Source organism: Numida meleagris, chromosome 2 (assembly GCF_002078875.1).
Source record: "Numida meleagris isolate 19003 breed g44 Domestic line chromosome 2, NumMel1.0, whole genome shotgun sequence".
NCBI lineage: Eukaryota > Metazoa > Chordata > Aves > Galliformes > Numididae > Numida > Numida meleagris.
The window spans coordinates 54018678-54039378 of record NC_034410.1 but is presented as its reverse complement, the minus strand read 5'-3'; the positions used below and the strand labels follow the sequence as shown (position 1 = coordinate 54039378).

The 20701-nt window shown below is 40.6% G+C and overlaps 1 protein-coding gene across 4 annotated transcripts in view; it reads right to left on the bottom strand.

The window, feature by feature from the left end:
• Positions 1 to 20701, bottom strand: part of PQLC1 (PQ loop repeat containing 1) — a 60784-nt gene that overhangs the window by 16910 nt on the left and 23173 nt on the right. For all 4 annotated transcript variants that reach the window (XM_021385837.1, XM_021385838.1, XM_021385841.1 and 1 more), the window contains one exon: positions 3352 to 3568. In XM_021385837.1, coding sequence (XP_021241512.1) covers positions 3352 to 3568 — 217 coding nt within the window. The remainder of the gene's footprint in view (positions 1 to 3351; positions 3569 to 20701) is intronic.

Sequence of the window (20701 nt, the reverse complement as noted above, 5' to 3'; positions counted from 1 at the left end):
TGGACAGATTTGGCTATCATCTGTACTGTGGCTTCCGAGACTGTACAATACACGATCCAGTTCACTGCTACTGCCAGTCCTCCCTTTCTTGGGCCTGGGGAGTTTCTACCATCCAGGGACTCTGAAAAGCCAAGCACTGGCTGAAAAGAAACCATAGCTCCATGGAGTTGGAGTAGCAGTTGACTGTTAAGGAAGGTCACTGACAAGTGACTTCAATGACCTTTTGTGAAAAGCTTTCAATGAAAGGCAATTATCATTCCAGAGCACAGTAGGGCAGGGGAGCAGACAGAAACGGAAAACAGACTACTGAAGAGCAAACCTACCCTTGCGCAAACCCTGAAGATGTAGAAGTGGGTAGGTGGGGTGAAGGTGGTTTTAGTTTGCCTTTAGTTCTCACTGGTATAGTCTGTTAGTAATAGGCAACATCACATTCATCTCCCTCATGCTGAGTCTGTTTTGCTGGTGATGGTAACTGGCGAGTTACTTCTCTGTCCTTATCTCAACCCACAAACTCTTTTCATCCTATTTTCTCTGCATGTCCTGAGAAGGAGTGACAGAACTATGATGCTGAGCTGACCCATGGATGTTAAACCACCACAGACTTTTCAGAACAGAATTCCACAGGTATTCTGCCTTCCTCCACAGCCACGTGTCCTGTTTATGTCTCTCCCAGCTTTCTGTCTCCAAATCTGTTTATCTGGAAAGGATTGCTACCTCAAGCATAAGATATCCTCAACTTTTATTTTGAACAGATTGGAGTGATAGGGATGGGGAGTCCATAGGGTTATTTGGCACCTCTTTTTTTTTTTTCCAGAAACAACATATCTGCAAAGTCTGGCAGGGTACCTTGTTCAGATGTGGCCACCAACTGTAACTTAATTTTCCATTCCTATTTTGACTGTTTACTTCTGCTAAGATAGAAATAGACTTAACATATGAGATGTTATGTCCCATTCAGCCCTACCTTAGAGACAGATGATTGTTTCTGTTTTCCTTAGCCAGGCCATGAGGACCTTCAAACAATCCCTTCTCTGACCGTAGTAAACTGTGATGCTTGTATCAGCGACATGGGCTCCACTTATGCACTACAAGTGAATGAATTACTGTGGTTTCAGAAATTACCACAGTCCAAAAGGTCACTACATAGACTTAATAGGCTAAATCAACTTAATTCTTACTGCTCTCCCCATTAAGCTTAAAGTCACAAAGATACTTGAAACTTATTATTTCACTTTGCCATCGAGGCCAGCTAAGAGGCTATCTGGCAGCTGTCCACTACGGCCCAGCCGACAAGTAAAAGAGCACCAGCTCAGTTGTTTCTGATACTGTAAACTATTTCTGCATGGAGTGGTAAATAAATCCCATTAGGCATCAGCTAGCCCCTGGTAAATCCCTGGCATTTACCCCTGGTAAATACCGAAGTTCATAAATTCAGTTCTATGAGTTGCATGGCTGGACTGCTAAATGCTTACTTCAGCGCTTCCAGGATTGGAGTCTCTTATCTGATATACTTTTATACAGAGAAATAGGCATAGGAAGGGAGAATCAGAAGAAACAACAGCAAGAAAGTAAAACATTAGCACAAGTCATTGTCACAGTAGGAAGAGCCTGATAATGCTTACAGACCATCAAATCAACTCAGGATTACATAGTGCTAGAAAGTATTTGAGGTTCTTGCAATACATATAAAGATGCAGTGTGACCTGGAAAAAGATATGAGCAACTGCATTTGCATGAACACACCCCAGTTGCAGTTAAAGTAGCAGTATAAGCTGTATACTGTCTTATCAGTACCCACACCTACCAATATCCAATAGTACACTAAGTACTGCTTTGGTAGTAGAATCCAAGGGGAAAATCTGCAGGAACAGCAGATAAGGAGGGTGGCCTATCCTCAGACCTAGTCCTGTTTGATGGCAAGGGAATGAGAGCTTTTACGTGATCTCCTGTTGACTGAACACAGAGGGGTCTTTACCAAAGCAGTTTTAGATGAGAATTATGCAATTCTGCATTTAATTCTTCACGTGGCAACCATTCTTCTGAAGCACAAAGTTTCTTCCTCATTTTACTAAATGGCAAATACAAGAAATTAGAAAAAAGAAGCTCCCCAGACAGGAGCTAAGGGAAAGCAAACCATTATCTGGAAGCAGCTATCTTAATAAGGCATGTTGATTCACAGATAAAAAACATAGGGGACAGTCAAACCAGAGTATAAATAAGGTCTAGTAGGTGACTTGTCTTCTGGGTATCACAGGCACAGAATTTTCCAAGGCAGTGTGTGCATGCAAAATACCCAAATATCTTGGAAGGAAATCCTGACTCTCTACCAAAGGAGTTGCCAATAAGAAGATGCCTTGAGTATCAAAGCAGATTTCTAAACATTTTCTCAAAAACATTTCAAGTTGGAAAAGAACTTACCTAGCTAACTTAAGTGCCTCCAAGCCAAACAAGGAAAAGGAATAGTGTCAACAGACATAATTGCTTTGATTTGAAGGAGGTAGGAGCGATTATTTGTTTTCATCAAAGTAAAAAATTATGTCAGCAAGTTTAAAGTCAATGAAAGAGCAAGTGTTTCAAAGCAATGAAAGAGAAGACGATCACTAATGACCAAAGCACTTCCTGAATTGAATTTGTTGCTGTATTGTTTCTACAGACCTGTGCACTGATGCAGATTGGTGAAAGCTTTTGCAGAGAGAAAACATTATGAGTTGCATTTGCAATTTGGAAACCTTAGCGTTAATACTGATATATACAATAAACAGTATGAAATGATAATCTAGTTCAGTGTCTCAACAGTGGGCACAAGATTGAAGTTTTCTGTTTCACACTTGTTACAGGACTAATCTTCCTATGTTTGAACTCTTTTAAATGTCAGCTACAAGTTCTTACATAAAAATAAATACTGATGTTGTTTGCTACTTACAATAATGATGCATTACAAAAAAAGCTGAGTAAATTTGTAAGAAAAAGCAACGAGCATGTGAGTTACAACAACAGTTACTAGCTACAGACTTTGTCTTTAGTGCTTTTGATACACAGGACTTCTTCAGACCGTTTCTAACGGCAACAGCAGTAGCTCTACATATTATTCTAATAAAACACATTCTATCTTGGAACTGTCCAGCTAGGCTGGAACAATGGGTCAGATATAAACAGGGATATAAATGATCTCCCACAGTCTACAGTAGGGCTGCACCAGCTTAAACTGGCAGAGGGTCTACTCCAATAACTGCTGTATATTCAAGTAAAATTTAGAAAGCTGACATTGCCCTGCACAGAAAAGCACTCTCACACTACAAAAATATTTATGTAAGCACACACACACATAGATATTTAAGACAAACACCATACCTCATTCCTTCTGTGGACCTATTCTGGTAGTTACGGTAGAGTTGAGGAACACCTAACATGGCCTCTGTGAAAACTGCAAGGAAGCCCAAGGTTTCCACAAAGAGAGATGAATCAAGCCAGAGATAAGTGATGTAACCGGTGACGCCAGTGAAGGTCAGGACACACTGCACATAGTCCGTAAACTTGCTCCAATGCCAAAAATAGTTCAAGTCAAAATCTGCAACAGAGTAAAAAAGGAAGAATAAAATTTCCCAACCTGATTCAAACTTTATCAGAATAGAATTGATAAAGTCAGTCTTTGGGGACAGAAAAAAATAGAAAATACAAGGAAAAGGATTTAAAGGTAAAAAAAAAAGGCAACACCAACAAAAAAACCCACAATACTTGATTTGGAAAACATTTTTTGTCAGGGGTGTTCAATATGAAAACAATACTACAAAGAATTACAAACTATCAATATATTTACAAAAATGAGTTTTAAAGATAAAGTGTTGTCTTCAGATAGGAAACACAGAACTCTGGAGATGAATCTAACAGAGCTGACATAAGAAGGGCTCACAACAAACTTTACAGTGCCAAGTACAGCCACATCAGCACAAGCACATTCTCATTCAGGACTATTGTCTTTCAAACTGCCTCAATCCAGGCTGAAAGGTCCTCTCAAGTCCACATCTCTGCTTCCTAGTGTGCTACTGCTGCCTGCAGTAACGGCAGGCTTCTGTGCACAGGCAGCACCGCTTTACTGAGGAAGGTATGTGGCTGCGCAGAGAATCCAGCCTGGAACAAGTCTTCCCATACACAGCACCACTTTTCACTCCAAGGACAAAATGCACTTTCACATTTGTACTTTACTTTGCCAGCAAAAATAAGTGCAGGGTTTATACCCATTTTTGTATCTATCAGAACAAAGCACTATATCACTAAACACAATACCCTCTCTCAAGAGAGAATAAGACAAAGAACAAACCAAGCACGACACATGCTTACATTAACATACCACTGGAAGATACACAGCTATCTTATTGATGAATAAGAAAATATACCAATTTATGTCACTGCCTCTAAAGCAGTAGTTCAGAACGCTACAAAAGTTCTGCTATTAATTCTGACAATGAAGATACTGACCTCTGCTGGCTTACATTAACACAAACTCAGTGAAGTGAGAACAAATCTGCACAGGCAGGTAGGTGCTTAAGGATACATACATATTCCAAATAATCGTTTCATGTTCTGCACCTTTTCACACTTCAGTACGTGGCAGACATGCTTTATTAACTAGTTTCCCTTTTTCAGTGCTCAGCAAAATCAAGCCTCAGAACAACTACTGCATCCAGTTAAATAATTTTACTTTGCCATACAAAAAGGAAGGCAAAACCAGCCAGAAGCCATACTCAACCTATAGCATAACACTTTTAATAGCATTATGTCAGCCATTATCCAAAACTAAAATAATCACTCCACTGACAGAGCCACTGTCAACAAAATGTATACCTTCAGTACTTTATGGCAGTGGCTCCACAGCCTCAGAATTCACTGGCAGGGATGCAAGGCTAAATAAAAAGTACACCTAGAGCTGGCACAGCCAATCCAGCATGACAGCATCACACATGCATTGTTTGCTCTGTGAAGGCTTTCCTTTCTGGAGGTGAAGGAAGAACAAAACAGAATGAAGCAGAAAATTTAAGACATAAGACACACTATTCACAAAGGCAGGAAACACGTTACTCAATTTTCTTAACTTCTACTGCATGTTCTGGAGATAATAGGAAGAGTCAATGAGAACTGTGACAAAGAAAATGATGCCCAAACTTCCTATTCCTTCCACTTTGCTGTCCTGTATCTGTGCCACGAGGGTGGAGAAACACTGGGAGAGGACTCCTAGAGAGGTGTTGATGTTTATGAACCTATCGGCATTCAAAACGCGTTTAGGCAATGCCCTCATTAATGGGCTTTAAATTTTGGTTAGCCCTGAAGAAGTCAGGCAGTTGGACTTTACGATCTTTCAAGGTCCATTCCAACTGAACTGTTCTATTCTATCCTTATTCTAACAAAGGAGCAAGAGGGAGAACAAAAATTCACTCAAATTTTGCCACGACGTTCTCAGCTTCTTGAGCAATTTCAAGCAAATGACTTAACACAACAGATTTAACACTATTCCAACTGTTAAAATAGCAAGAGACACTCTCTGGTAAAGAGGCATTCGGGCTTACTATGGGGACAGAATAATTAACAGCAGAAATAAAGTAGGTGAAGAGAAAATTTGGCTATTTAAAAAAGCAACCTCCATCCTAGAAGAGGAGAGCTACTAATGTTTTTTGAGTAAGGTGTAATATTTACTTTTACCAGATTATTTCTTTAATTCTGAGATGTTCTCAAAGAACCTTAAGCTCTTTTACAAACACTTCAAGCACTGGCTTTCAGTCCTTAAAAAGAAAACTGTCTTTTTTATAATTCAGACCTCTTGTATTCAAGCACACCACAAGGAAAACTTGCACTGACTTTCTAGCAACAGTCATTCAACATTATATAGCATTCAAAACTTTGATTCAGACCAATTTACCAAAGGAAAATTAGCAGCTAGTGGCAGCCATAGGCAAGAACACATAAACCTTACTCCTCCAGACAGTACCAACCATAGAAGAGACCATCTTGGTCCTCAAGCTGCCTATGCAGTCATTATACCTTGAATCATAACCCTACAGCTCAGCTTGGAACTTGCTTGCATGGCATCTTCTACATGCAGGATCCTCAGCCCCTCACTTACTAAACCCTCAACACAGCTATCATAGTTGCCCTGCATACATTGGGTTTCTCCCTTTGTTCTCCGCATGCTCAAGGATCCTTTAAGATATTTATCACAGTACAGCAATTCTTTATTTCCCCAAATTCACTTTATTAACAGAAACGAAAATCATATCTATATGCAGGTGCCAAAGTTATAAGTTTGTGTCAATGCTCACACAGCTTCTGGGAGGTCAGCTACGAAACCATGAGGTAATCACATGTTTAAGTACTTGCATATGGCCATGGATTTTGTAGCTGACCTCACAGAAGCTGTGTCAACACTGAAATGTGCTTATTCAGTATTGCTGTACTGAAGTCTGTTTCCATTCATGTTAAGTACTCACGTCTCTGAACCTAGGATTGGGCAAACAATAAATCTGGTAATTAGGTCCTTTATTCATCATCCTTGGCCTGAAAATCTTAAGTATTAGTTCTGTTATAGTAACAAACATAGATGAGAGAACTGGTGCATGACACAGGGCTCCAGCTGAAGCAATAGTTAACTACTAAGAGGAAAGAGATTCTCCTCTGTTTAGTCTCTTGCTCAAAACCATAATGATGATGCACAGTGTCTGTTTCTCTGTACTAGGTTACGAGTAAATTCTAGTTTCCATTATCATTTGCTTGATAATGTTTTCCTTGAAAGTAAGCAAAAAAAAGGAGAGGTAAGAACAATCAGAAACTTTGCAGCAGCCTTTCAGAAAAACATCTGAATTATATTAAAAACAGTCCAATATGTAATCACTAATTGTTCTGTTTTACAGATTTACTTTCCAAATGCTGAAGTATATTTTAGAACACTACACATCAAAGTCTGCATTACCAACTACTTCCAGGAAAAAAAATGGCTTAACTAAAGAATAGAAAGTAATAGCATATCTGTCCTTTAATATAGGTCCCAGTTTCTGTCTCCCCTGCAAATATCACTCTTTTTCTCTAAAAAGGTGAAACAGGAAATTCTTCCAAACCACAATATATTTCTACCAAATATCTCAAAACCTGACCAAGTTAAGACTGGATGCATAGCTTCCCGTTCTCTGAAATGGCCAGGCACTGCTTGCAGTGTTCACTGTTCACAAGCTCCCCATCCTGCTCAGAAAAAGATTTATGGCATGAATTTGTAAGCATACTTAGTCAATTTAGTTGAAATGGTAACTCCCAGTCACTAATGTCCTGGATTGATCTGAACTGACACTACTGCAGTGAAAGGTATGATCTTATTATCCATGCTTGCATTCCTTAATCCACTCAGGGAGCTGCAATTTAAACATCTTGATCCATTTATAGATGAGAGACTTAAGCTGGAAAATCCTATTGATGCTGGGGGAAGGAGCAGCTCAGCTGATCTTTTATGCAGTAACTGGAGAAAAGTCTATGTAGGTTGAGGGTAAAGAAAGATGAAATTAAAAGACCCCCAATGAGAGGCATACTGCATGCTAGATAAGAAAAACACAAAGCAGACAGAAACAGTATTGCCATCAGTCGTGGCTAGCATTAATCAAGCCAAATGGCAACTCAAAAACTCGAGATTCTGGTGTGGAATTAATGCTTAAGTGACACACAGTCCACAATGTTGACTCTCACTTGAAGATGACACAGAGGTCCAAACAGCAAGTCATATCTAGCTAACAAGCATTTTACAATGTCAGCTACCACCTTAGTTCCTTGGGGGAAGTGAAGCAAAGACTGACATCCTAAAAATAGTGCCTCACCTCTATCATAGTAGCAGATTTCATACTAATACCTAATCTAAATCTACCTCGTTTCAGTTCAAAATCTTTATCCCTTGCCCTATCGCTATATACCCTAGAAAGGCCTTTATCCCAGGCCCTTAAATAACCTATCCTTGCAAGGCAGATGAGTTTCTAGTCAAATATCCAATCCCTGACTTAACAAAACTGGAATTCAAAGCCTCAAGGCCTAGATGATGTGAAAGGGACTGATAACATTAATTCAGGCAACCTGGACCAGTTCCAAAATGCATTTACAGCTAGGCAATATTTCAGGTTATCATCCATGGTCTGTTTACTGTAAAATGCACACACAGTTCAAGGATGCAGGAGCTAGGATTTACAATTCTCTGTTCTGTCTGTGTCTTAACCACCGGGCTATGATAAGGCAGGCTCCCTCTCACACGCTCTTTGGCTCAAGAAGCTCGTGGCCTCTGCTGTAAAAGGGGTTCATCTCTGAGCAGCAGGCAAATATGACGTCCCTCCTCATCTCAGCCTGGCAACAAGGCCAACTCTTAACAGCTGAAAGACACAGACTTGCAATCCCAGGCTGAGAAGAGAAATAAACTCAGACCACACACATGCATTGACTAACTGCCCTAAGCTACACTCAGGCACTGCAATCAACAGTTGCATCATAAGATAAATTTTGCCACATCCCTGAAGAGGACTCGGGAAGCACCTACAGCAGGAACTGGGATCCAGGCACTGAATTCTGTACACTTGCAGTCCTTCAGTTGTACCAGATCCCTCTCTGCCTCCAGCATCACCTGCCTCCTAGCAATCCTGATTTCAGGGTTGCAGCAGGATGCAGACAAGCACATGGGTTAGCGCAGGCATGTCCAACCCGTGGACCATACGCTGTCTGGCATGGCTCACAATGCAGCCTGCTCCCTGCCCCACACCACCATGGAGGCCCCATCACACATCCCTGGGCATGCAGCCATCACTCACCAACAACCAAGCATCAGTATGCTATTAACCCTATCTGGGCTGAAACCAGGGCACGTGGAAGGTGCAGTGCTTACTCAAGTTATGGCAAATAATTTTATGCATTTTGATACATTGGGTAAAGGTAGTCCTGTGAACAGAAAAAAAATGCAGTTGTGCTTTCCCTTTTGATAAAAGAATTTGAGAATAAGTTTCAAGATCAATTTTTAATTTTTAATTAAGTTTCATAATCTTTTTTTTGTATACTTGAGACTCAATTTTCAGTTGACATAAACACACTACTTGTGAAATTTCAAATGGAATGTACAGAGTTGTAATCAAAAATTTGATCAGGTCTCTTTATCATACTTTTATAAGACTTATCTTACCAGAGAGAAATTGCCCTCACTTCACCATCACGTCTTACTCATGTTATCACTTCTTAGCAGTACGCACATTTGTGAACAACTGTTTTCAAGGATGAAGCAGAGGAAGAGTAAAATTTCATCAAAAATCTGATGAACAGCTTGAAAGCTAAGAATGGCAACTGCTGCCACTGAACCAGCCTGATGCGTTAGCTGCACAAAAAACAAGTTTGCAAATGCCACTAGTTTTAAGTTTTTTTAAATCATTTTATATGTTCTAAGAAAAAAGCATTAAAATAGAATTTTTAATAGTTAATGCATATAAACGAAATATATATTTTACAAGGGCTGCTCTGAAAGTAATGCCTCCTATTTATGTTGGCCTACCATGTCAGAGACAGATGTCAGTGGTATGGCAGTAGAGGTTGAATCTTCCTGCCAAAATTCCATTACATTTTGTTGCTACATGACAGATGGCAGCAGAGGGCTGGTCTGACAGAATGGCATCTGACATGGAGGAGTGTATAAAGCAGAGGTGGAAATGAACTCTTCTTTGGTGAAAAAATTGCACCCATTGACATTCACTGATGCTTGCTGAACACTTATGGAGAGCGAACAGTGGATGTGAGCACAGTAAAGTGGTGAGCGGTGAGTTTTATCAGTGGCAACAGCAGGTTACCTCTTCTGAAGCAGACTGTCATGAGTACGGCATGCAGGCTCTTGTTCTTGGGTGGTGAAAATGCATAATGTTGGTGACTGAAAAAAGTGTGATTTGTAGCTGAGAATTTGCTCTATTAAGCAGTGTTACTGTGATATTTGTATCTGATGCAGTTTCCATGGAAACAATTAGGAGGCATTACGTTTGGAGCAGCCCTCATAAATGTAGCCCTAAACAATTCTTCTTCACTCAATACAGCCCAGGTAAGCCAAAAGGTTGGACACCCATGGGTTAGTACTTCTCACTTTGCCTATTCCCATCAGCTCCCAGCCAGCTGGTGAGTTTCTCCTATCTCCCTTCTGAAATTCCTGCATATCTCACAAGGCACCCAGGAAATCACTGGCGTTACAAGAGCTGGAAGGCTCTGACTGACTCTTACTGGGTGATACATAACTTCCCATCAGCTACGCATCCAGCTTGGCACTTTCTTCTTTTCTTACAGAAGGACAAAAGGATTTAGCAGTAGAGTATGAAAACTGAGACACTTAGATTTTCTTTCTTCATTTTTTGAAGAAATGATAGAAATCTTCTATCATCTTCTATCTTTTATATTCACTGGAACTGAAGAGGAACTTGCTATCTTTCACTTACGGTACAAAGAGAGGAAATGAGAGTTTAGCACCAAGAACTTCTGTCTCTAATCCAAACCTCCTCCTTTTCAAAAAAAATTAAGGAATCCTTCATCTTGCATAGAAGATGCTACTATCAGCGCTTTCTGTTTTCTTTCCTTCAGGCCTGTGATTTGGGAATTTCTGCATCTGTACATATTCTTAAGCATCTGCACAGCCCCGCCACCACAGCATTCAAGCATCTCTTCACATGTTAGTCTTACAACATTCCTGTCCTACAGTCCCTTCTTACTCGGCCTTCACACTGTTACTCAGATACTGTCTCTTCTTCCTCTTCAGAAATGAAACCACCCAGAGAGTCTTGAACCTTCTGAAAATAACACCCCAGCCTATGTAAAAAAAGACTATAGTCACTTAATGAAATCTATTTTTTATTTCCTTTGAAAGCACCTACTGAGCTTATATCACCTCATTTTATGTGGTGTCACCAGCTTTTATAATCTCTTATGCTAGATCTCCCTTTAGTCGTATCAAGCTTACCTCCTCAAAAAAATTACACAGGAGTGGAGTAATACCTGCCTTATTCTCTTCCAGCGCTGGCCCCACCTCAGAGCTTCTCATTCACTTTCCATACTGTTCTTCAGCACAACATACCTCTAAGCATAGGATTAAATTTCCTCTGTGAAGATAAGCCTTCTCAGACACACTAGTACTGAAGTTATCTACTGGATTACTGCTATTTCTGCACTCTGCTCAGTACAGAAGACAACTCTCTTCATTCTACTCCAATGCACTGACCATCTTTCTCACGCGCTGTTTCCATTAAACCATCTCAAAAGCTGGAAAAAGCAGCTATTAGGTGACTTAAAAGATGACTGATGGAGGAAGACAGCTTAATAATTAGGTGAATCATAGACTCACCAAGGTTGGAAAAGACCTATAAGATCATCCAGTCCAACCGTTCACCTATCACCAATAGTTCTCACTAAACCATGTCTGTCAACACAATGTCTAAATGCTCCTTGAACACCTCCAAGGTCAGTGACTCCTCCACCTCCCTGGGCAGCCCATTCCAGCGCCTGACCACTCTTTCAGAGAAGCAGTATTTCCTAATGCCCAGCCTGAATCTCCCGTGGTGCAACTTGAGGCCATTCCCTCTAGTCCTATCACTAGTTACATGAGAGAAGAAGTTGACCCCCAGCTCACTACAACATCCCTTCAGGTAGTTACAGAGAACGATAAGGTCAGTCTGGAGAAGAGGAGGCTCAGAGGTGAACAACCCCAGCTCTCTCAGCCGCTCCTCATAAGGCCTGTGCTCCAGACCCCTCACCAGCTTTGCTGCCCTTCTCTGAACACGCTCCAGGGCCTCAATGTCTTTCTTGCAGTGAGGTGCCCAAAACTGAACACAGAACTTGAGGTGCAGCCTCACCAGGGCTGAGTACAGAGGGACAATTACTTCCCTACTCCTACTGGCAACACTATTTCTGATACAAGCCAGGATGCCATTGGCCTTCTTGGCCACCTGGGCACACTGCTGGCTCATGCTCAACCGAGCATCGACCAATACCCCCAGGTCCATTTCCTCCACACAATCTTCCAGCCACTCTGCCCCAAGCCTGTAGCATTGCCTAGGGTTGCTGCAGCCAAAGTGCAGGACCCAGCGCTTGGTCCTGTTGAACCTCATCCCATTGGCTTCAACCCAGAAATCCAGCCTGTCCAGATCCCTCTGTAGGGCCTTGCTACCCCCAGGCAGATCAACACTTCTTGCCAGCTTGGTGTCACCTGCAAACTTAATGAGGGTGCACTCAATGCCCTCATCCAAGTCATCAATAAGGATATTGAATAGGACAGGCCCCAGCACTGACCCCTGGGGATCACCACTCATGACCAGCCACCAGCTGGATTTAACTCAATTCACCACCACCCTCTGGGCCCAGCCCTCCAGCCAGTTCTTTATCCAGCAAAGAGTGTACCTGTCCAAGCCATGGTCTGCCAGCTTCTCCAGAAGAATACTGAGGGAGACAGGATCATACAGCTAGGAAAGCCACTGAAACATGGTAGCGGTGAACCAATTAGTGCTGTGGAAAACCAGCTATTAATATTTTAAAGTTGGAACAGAAGGGGCACGAACAGCCTTATAAACTACATTGAGACAGTGAAAGCACAGACTTCAGGAGGAGTGTATCAAGGAGCAGCAAGGGAAGGAAGACAGGAAGCCCAGAGAGCACCTCAGCAGAAGGAGCTTCGACAGCTCTGGGCAGCAAACATTCCTGATTCTGCTCACCTCCTGCTCAAGAGCATCAAAAAACCCACGACAAGTCAAACTAAAAAAAAATACTCCCTCCCCCAATCCTTTACCTGCAGGCACAGCTTTGAAGTCAGGCCTTTGCTCTCAATCACACTAACAATGAAGGCAGCAGATTATTGCCACACTCAGTCCTCTTTTGGCTAGATACTACGCTAACTATAGAAATCAGCTTCTTTTTTAGACAATAAGCCATGCAGGGATTATGTGGATATTACAGCAAGAAGAACACATAGCAGCAAGTTACTAATTTTAGAATCATTTCAACAGTATTTTACACTATTCTCAGCGTGGTTTATCTAAGCTACCACCCACAGCCCTATCGGGCTGTACAAAAAGGCCTCCAGACAAAAGACTTCTTTCTAAATGGGAATCACCTGAGTACTGCAGAGTAGATTGCCTTGGCTCTGCATTCTTGTTGCTGGAGTTATAAACTCTCTGTGAAAACAATTTATTTTGAATAGTACTGGAGCTTATTCTTTGAACTCTAAGTCTGAAAAGATATCAAGAATACTATAATATCGGAAACAATGTGCACTCATAATGATCATACTCCATGCAAAGACTACAATTAGCTAAATAAAAATAATTCTAAATACTAAAAAACCAAGCCACGCATTAGCCCAGATGCAGGCTGCCTCAGATACTGCAATGCCACAGATTACAGCACCAGGTTGCACAGATAATACACCAAGTTACCCTCCAGCAACTCTGGAATTAACTGTTAAATAACATGACACCCGCTTTTGAACTGCATGTCCCCACAGAAAACGCCTAAGAGCCACTAACTTGCATAAAGAGAAATGACCTCTTATTTTTAACCCTCTCTGGGTTTGACCTATCTGAGGCCCTGTTTTTGTAGTGCCTTCATGATAGAGAAAACTTTTTTCCCCCCAGATACTTCAGTCAGGAATGCATGTGTGCATCGTAAGTATGCATACAACACAAAGCTAAACAGTATTCCTAAAAATATCAACTCCTATCCTCTTTACAACTTTTTTTTCTTTTTGAAAGTTTAGTCCTTGTTTCCTAGGTAACTCATCATGAGGCAAGACAAATTCTAGCACTCAAACTGGCCCTACTAATTTAGTATCCAAACAGCACTGCACTGTGCAGCTGCTTCCTTTGCTGAAATGTTATGTGGCCTGCTAAACATCTCTTGGGAATTGCTTAAGTTTACCTCAAAAAACCTACTTTCAGTATCAATAGTTCTGGTTTGAAATTATCATAAGCATGCATGAAGTGTAGGGAGATTTCTACTCTTTTCATTTGCATCTCTCCTGTCCAGACCCTGACTCATATATGACAATGTCAGTCATTTTCCTTAATACTCAAAACTGCTTTACAAAGATGCTAATACCTCAAAATGACCATGCAATCTTCTCCATAGGATTTCTTTTCAGTTGTAATCAAGAACAAAACAGTAGGCTGGTGAACAAGAATTCCATTTTTAAAAAAGAATATTTCTGGATTTTTGCTCTATACAGGAACAAAAGTAAGACACTAGAAAGGAGGAAGAGAAGCAAACATATAGATGGGATTTGGAAAACAAGTTCAAATTTTTACCCTCTCTGATTCAAAGTAAGCACCTTCAGCAATGGTCTTTCTATATCCTACTGGACCAGTCACAAGACATACTGAGGTCAGGAAACATAGTCTCTTTTAAGCATAAATCCTGCCCTTAACAGACAAACAACTCCGATCAAACATTCATTTAAATAATCTGTATTTGTTAACATATGACCATCCACATCAGTGAAAACGCTCATCTCCAGCAATCAATTCATCAATTTTTGTCCTGCACTAGCAGAAAATCTCAAATATTATTTGATAGCATAAACATCAGGTAAGCACACTGATGTTCGCAAAGCTGACTGTGGAAAGTTATCCACTTTGGGGGAAAGAAAAGTTTTCCAGATATATAAAGTGGAGAATAATTTAATCCTTCATATGGCTTTCTAAGGAAAGGAAAAAAAACAAGGACTGTTCTGGTAGTAGTAGATTTTCTGGAACTTACATAGCCTGCAGTGTTCTCTTATACCTTTAAGCCAAAATATTTTCTACTTACAACATGTCTGCATGAACCTAAATTACTGTATACAGTGACCAAACAGGAGCAACTTCCACACAAACAACTGCAGTGCAATTAGCAGGAAGAATTTACAGGGAAGCAGACTTGTACAGAGTTTCACTTGAGTACTTACAGCCTGTCTTACTGATTACAGCACTTGTAACTGGAGAGATCAATTGAAACAGACCTACCCTGAAACAGAACTTCCCCTACAACTTTCCAGTTGTTCAGTTAGACCACAGATTAATCCCCGCTTTGATGTGAGTATTGGTTGTTACGCAAGATGCATTTCTGAAAACTGCAGTTTCCGAACACCCTATGACTGCAGTTTAACATTCCATTACTCAAGGCACCTTCAGGATTGGCAAAGAAAAGTAACAGCAGTAGATTAAGTTTCTGTCCTTACCACTTTGACAGCAGTAGAAGTAAAGCACTCACAAGTTGCTCATGTTTCCAAGCGGAAGTACAAGCCGCTCTCATCCCTCTCAAGCTACAACAGAATTGTTTAGTTCCCTGAAACATTTCCCACTGAAGCCACAGTATTTGAGCTTTTCTCTTTCCTTTTTCAAAATTCTACCTCAAAAAGTAAAAAAGCCTGCAATTTCAGCCAGATCATTCCCATACATGGTCCAAAATGTGTTCCCAGAAACTGTTTTGTCAGTAATAACTGAGGTAGCAAGAAGTGCCAGGGGAGGGGAGAGCTGGGGGTACACAAAGGAAGAAAGGAGTATCAGGAAAAACTTAGGTTGACCTTGCTGCCAAGCAGCTTGGCACTCAACTGCTGCTGGAGGGGAAAGACTTTAGTTGTTATGCCCCTTCATAAGTATAATCAGTTTTAAAAAAAGACAACTACAGAAACCCAAAGCAACACAAGCAGAAGACAGTGCACTGGCAGTGCTTGCCCAATGAGATGACTGCCACCACAGGATACAGCCCTTGGTTCTCCTGCCCACACGATGCAGGGTTCTGCCTCCTTTGTCATGTCCTTTTCACATCCCTTAATCAGGAGAGCAGAGAATGGGAAGAAAGACAACAGATGAACCATAAATGATCGACTGCTGAACAGTAGGCATATCCATGAGTACCTCATTAAATTTCTGTGTGCAGCAGACGCCAAAGAACTGCTCAATCTTTGACATCTCCTGCACACAAATTTAATGAGGAACTTGTGGATAAGACTATCTTAAGTCATTTTGATACGCGGTTTGCTCTATTCCCTGAGTGCATAGTTAGATATTCTCCTACATCCTACTCCCAGCAGGGAGTGAAGAGAGGCCTAAGGGAGTAAATACTGTCTCTGGAGACACAATAAGGAATTTAAAGCAAAAGAAACTTCCTGAAAATAACACCTTTGATTTTTATAAGCTACAAAGTGCAAAGAATAGAGGAAAGTAGGAACATAAAACTTCAACATAAGCAAGGAGCCATTTCAAGTTTTAGTGGTTAGTAGGAATGGGCTAAAAAGAAAAAAAAAAAACAGGGGTGAGGGGGAGTAGAGAATAGAATGGGTTGGAAGGGACCTTAAAGATCATCTAGCTCCAGCCCCTGAAGATTTTCAACACCAGCTACGTCAGTGGAATTACACGAGTTGAACAAGACCTGTATAATTTAAGTAAAAATAAATTTGTCAAAACTCAATTCTAGGTTTTGGATTTTTTCCCCTACCCACAGGAGGGAATACAGGATCCTGATACAATGGATATAATACATATTGATCACAGAGCAGAGCAAGGAGAAAGTAGGGCACAAAATAAACGCATATGTAAGGAAGTGTTCAGAACATCAGGAAGGCTGGTCACGTAGTTTCTTTCATAAGAAGGAAACATGCTCATTACTAGCAATCAAAGAAGCTGGCTGCATGTGTCCTGACCATCACTATAAATTCATGATTTGCAGAAAAAAATATACCTTCTCTCTTGCTTATTCAAGAGGATACAAGGAAGCACCTTGTCATGAACATCCTTTTTTCCCCACCAACCTCACTCAGTATTATCACCCTCTTACACATAGTGTATGTAATTATTTTAGTAACAAGATAAAATTAAATTTAGACATTAAAAACATTTCTCTGAAGAACAGAACTAATTAAAAATTTAAAACATGATTACGCACACTTACTGAGGCCTATGTTTACCGATCTATTACTTAAATAGTTGTGCATCTACTTCATAGGTTTTAAGAGTCAAATACTAAACCTAAATAATTACTGGCTACTTCACTGGAAGCAGAGCTTAGAAATCTTTATTTGCTTCTGCAAAACAATGTTTAACTTTTTCAGTTTAGTTCAGTAAAAATGTTTCATTTATTCAAACAACAGGAGTTGACTCAACACCCACTCTCCTGTCTTAGAATAATGACTCAGAGCACAGAAGGATGAGATGGCCAGAAAATAAGTAAAGCTTACTAAAATTTATCTAAAAATAGATCCACTTTTTTTCCAGTTTCTACAAAATATAAATGCAGTATGCTGTAGTTTATTTTTTAAAATCTGTTATTCCACATTTCAATTAGAAATATTTTGAAACAAAGGGAATTTGATAAAGTTGCAAATAAAAATAATCTAATACATGACCATCTAAAGTATTTCTAACATGATTAAAAAAAAACCACAACACCTATTTGAATGGATAAAGGCTCCAAAGCGCATTCAGCAACATATAACTTGCAAAGAACTCCTTCTCCTCTCATCCTGTCTCTCCGCTGTCACAATGTCCCCCTCAATCCTACAGGAGTACAGACTGTGACCTGGAACAAGCAGCTGTTTAAGCTAGCACTGCTGAACACAGCATTGTCACACCACAGGCTGGGATGGAAAACCTTGCACCTACTTAATCATGAAAGAGATGGTCTAGCTCTTCTCTCCAGACACATTACAGTGCTGTTAGTTTCTATACACCAACTTTAACAATAACTTTGACTTTTTTCTTTTAAACACATCCCTTAAAAATATTCACTGGTACAAACTTAAGTTACTTGTTCTAATATTTACCACAATCATCTTTTCTAAAATAATTTATCTAGAGTGTATTGAAGTATCATGCCAAGAGGGAAGGAAGAGAGATAACATATTGCACTTCTTTGGAAGTTGACTATCACATACCAGTGAAGACGAGACAGAGCATGGGCAAAGGAAGATGATGTTTAAAGCACTAAATTCAAAAGAAACAGATTCTTACACTGTTGAAAGTACAACTAGCCAAGAGTTTAGTTATTAGTGTCTATAGCCAAGCCTGTGCTACTGCAGCATCCTCACCGAAGAGCCCTTGCAATGAATGTCTAGCTCTGTGCTGTTCTCCGTAACAATGCCTCTCTCTCCAATATTCAGGAATAGGAATAATTCATAAGCCTAGGAATAATACATAAGCAATCTTTTTCCTCATCCGTATTTATAAATTGCTCTTCAGGTAACCTGTTAATTTACCAACATCTGAAATGACAATTTGGTATTGCACCAGAGGGATGTTTCTTTTGGCTTCTGTTCTTCAGCATGCCTTGTGCCTGCAGGTTCACAAAAAAAGACTAAAAAAAAAAATCTACATTAATAAGAACTAACGTGAACTTAATGGTCTCAGAAAATTAGCAAGCAAAACCTTGTAACAAAGAGGGGGAAGCTTTATAAAATGCACTGCTGATCCTCAACACCACAGAGTGCAGCATTCATGCCAGCAAGTCTGAGCAATCGGAATGAAGTCCAACTGATGAGTCTGAGCTAGTGATTCAGGCCCTTTGCAATCAGCAGAGACAACCAGGCTTGTCTTCAGCTTCTGCAGATGACACAGGAGTCAGGGGTAGAAACACAGGAGAGTCAGGAGCTCTTTTTCTTTTATGTGAAAAATTGAAATTTAAGATGTTTCTCCACATTGAGCCTGAAATACCAAGTGGCAGAAGCAGTCCCAGACTAAATGAGGGTGAAAGCAGAACAGAGATGACTGCACACATTTTTCTGATGCCAACAACACACAGGAAATCAGAAGCGACTCAGCCCCCTGCCCTGACTCATCCTTACTTACCACTCACATGGCATATACACCACCTAGGTGCTGCTACTTAGTTTTCCCGTTTCAGACCTCAGGCAGAAAATGCAATTTCTTTTGTCTTCTCCCAGTGCCAACAGCCCAAGGAAACTGGGTAACTTGGAGTGCACAGTGCACTACAGATTTTTTTTTTTAGCTGAAACATCAGTCTAGGGCTTGACAATCCTTTTCCAGTAAGTATATCTTAGGTGAGAATCACTGTTTACAAATTGAGAACATATAGCGGGGGAAAATGGGAATCTTTCAGGAAAATAAAGTTATCCCTAATTGTTTATATTCAAGGATCACCAGTGTAGTGCATTACAGGCTAAAAGCATGACATCTGAAACAAGTAGTAATATGTGCCTTTCAACATTCAGCACAAGGAAATACTACATTAATGTCTTCATTTATAATTAAGGTCTTCTGAAATGCAGTCTTATTAAATACATTCCTTATTTCTAGCTTAGTAGAAACTAGCAACTTCATATTCCCAGTGCACTTTAAATGACAGAAGGCTAATAAGACATATAGGACATAAAATGTAGTTAAAAAAAAAGGTTAGGCTTAGTGCAACATGTCCGGGATCATCACCTCCACATATAGTCCCATTCATTAAGAGTATTATTATTTCTTTTCCAACTCAGTGCATTGTATGATTCAATGAAATACTTGATCGCCACAAGGACAGTCAGACACTAGCACTGGTGCCAGAGAGGTTATGGAATCCGTATCTTTGGACATACTCAGAATTCACCTGGACAAGACTCTGAGCAACCTCATCTAATTGGATCTGATTCAAGTAAGGAGCTGTACCAGATAACCACAGATGTCCCTTCCAAGCCAAATTATCCTGTGATCCCGTTCAAAGAACAAATATCACCATTCTGATCGAAATCTGATCAAGCATGTTGAAGCAGTGACATGCTCAAGATGTAGGCAACTGGAAAAGTTTCTCACGTCTCTCTATCACTCTGAAGCAAGACCTCTGCAGCACACATTCCCTGATCTGCATGATCAGGAGACAAGTATATTGTGTATGAACATTCAGATGTTTCACCACTGACACTGTGTTTAACTAATTAGTCTGGCTCCTACCATGAGGAAAAAGATCGCTCAAAATTTCTGTTTATTCACTGTTTTTACAGGCAGCAGAATAGGCCTGAAAGAAGAGTGTGTCTCTCACATGTTCCAGTTTGGGGCTTTGCTCAAGATTCAGAAACCCAAGTGCACCCCCATGTGGCTAAAAGTTGTTTTTCTTACTCCAGCTAAAATACATACACCACAAGCAAAATTTACACTTTGTTCACAGGTTTAATTCTTCACCACAACACAGACTAGACGTGGCACTCATGCCAGAAGCAGTATTTTCATAGCCACAGTTTTCTCAGCAGAAGCTGTTCAAGTCGTCTTCCTTCTACAAGACTGCACACAGCTGAGCTGCATGAAACTTCAGAGGTACTGCCAAAGGGCCGAACAAAAGGTATTGGCAGCCAGATCTGTTAAGACATCAGGAACACAGCGCTGAACCTACCTGCCTGTCATACCTGTTTACCAGGCATATCCAACCTGCAGCTGGTGAGCCACATGAGGCCTGGCCCAGACTGTCCTGTGGCCAGCTTCCTGCCCCACACCATCACAGTAGTGACTTTTCCCCATCGAGAGGCCTGGCCAAGCCCTGGGCACACACCCATCACCCAGCAACAATCAAACATCAGTGTGCAACTGACATTATCTGGGCTGAAACTTGGACACGGGGATGGGGCAGTGCCCTACTAACTCAAGCACATCTCTCATTCAGTTAAACCCTCAGCCAACAAAGGTATGACTTACGCTATGATGTACAGTACTCATTAAACCACCAG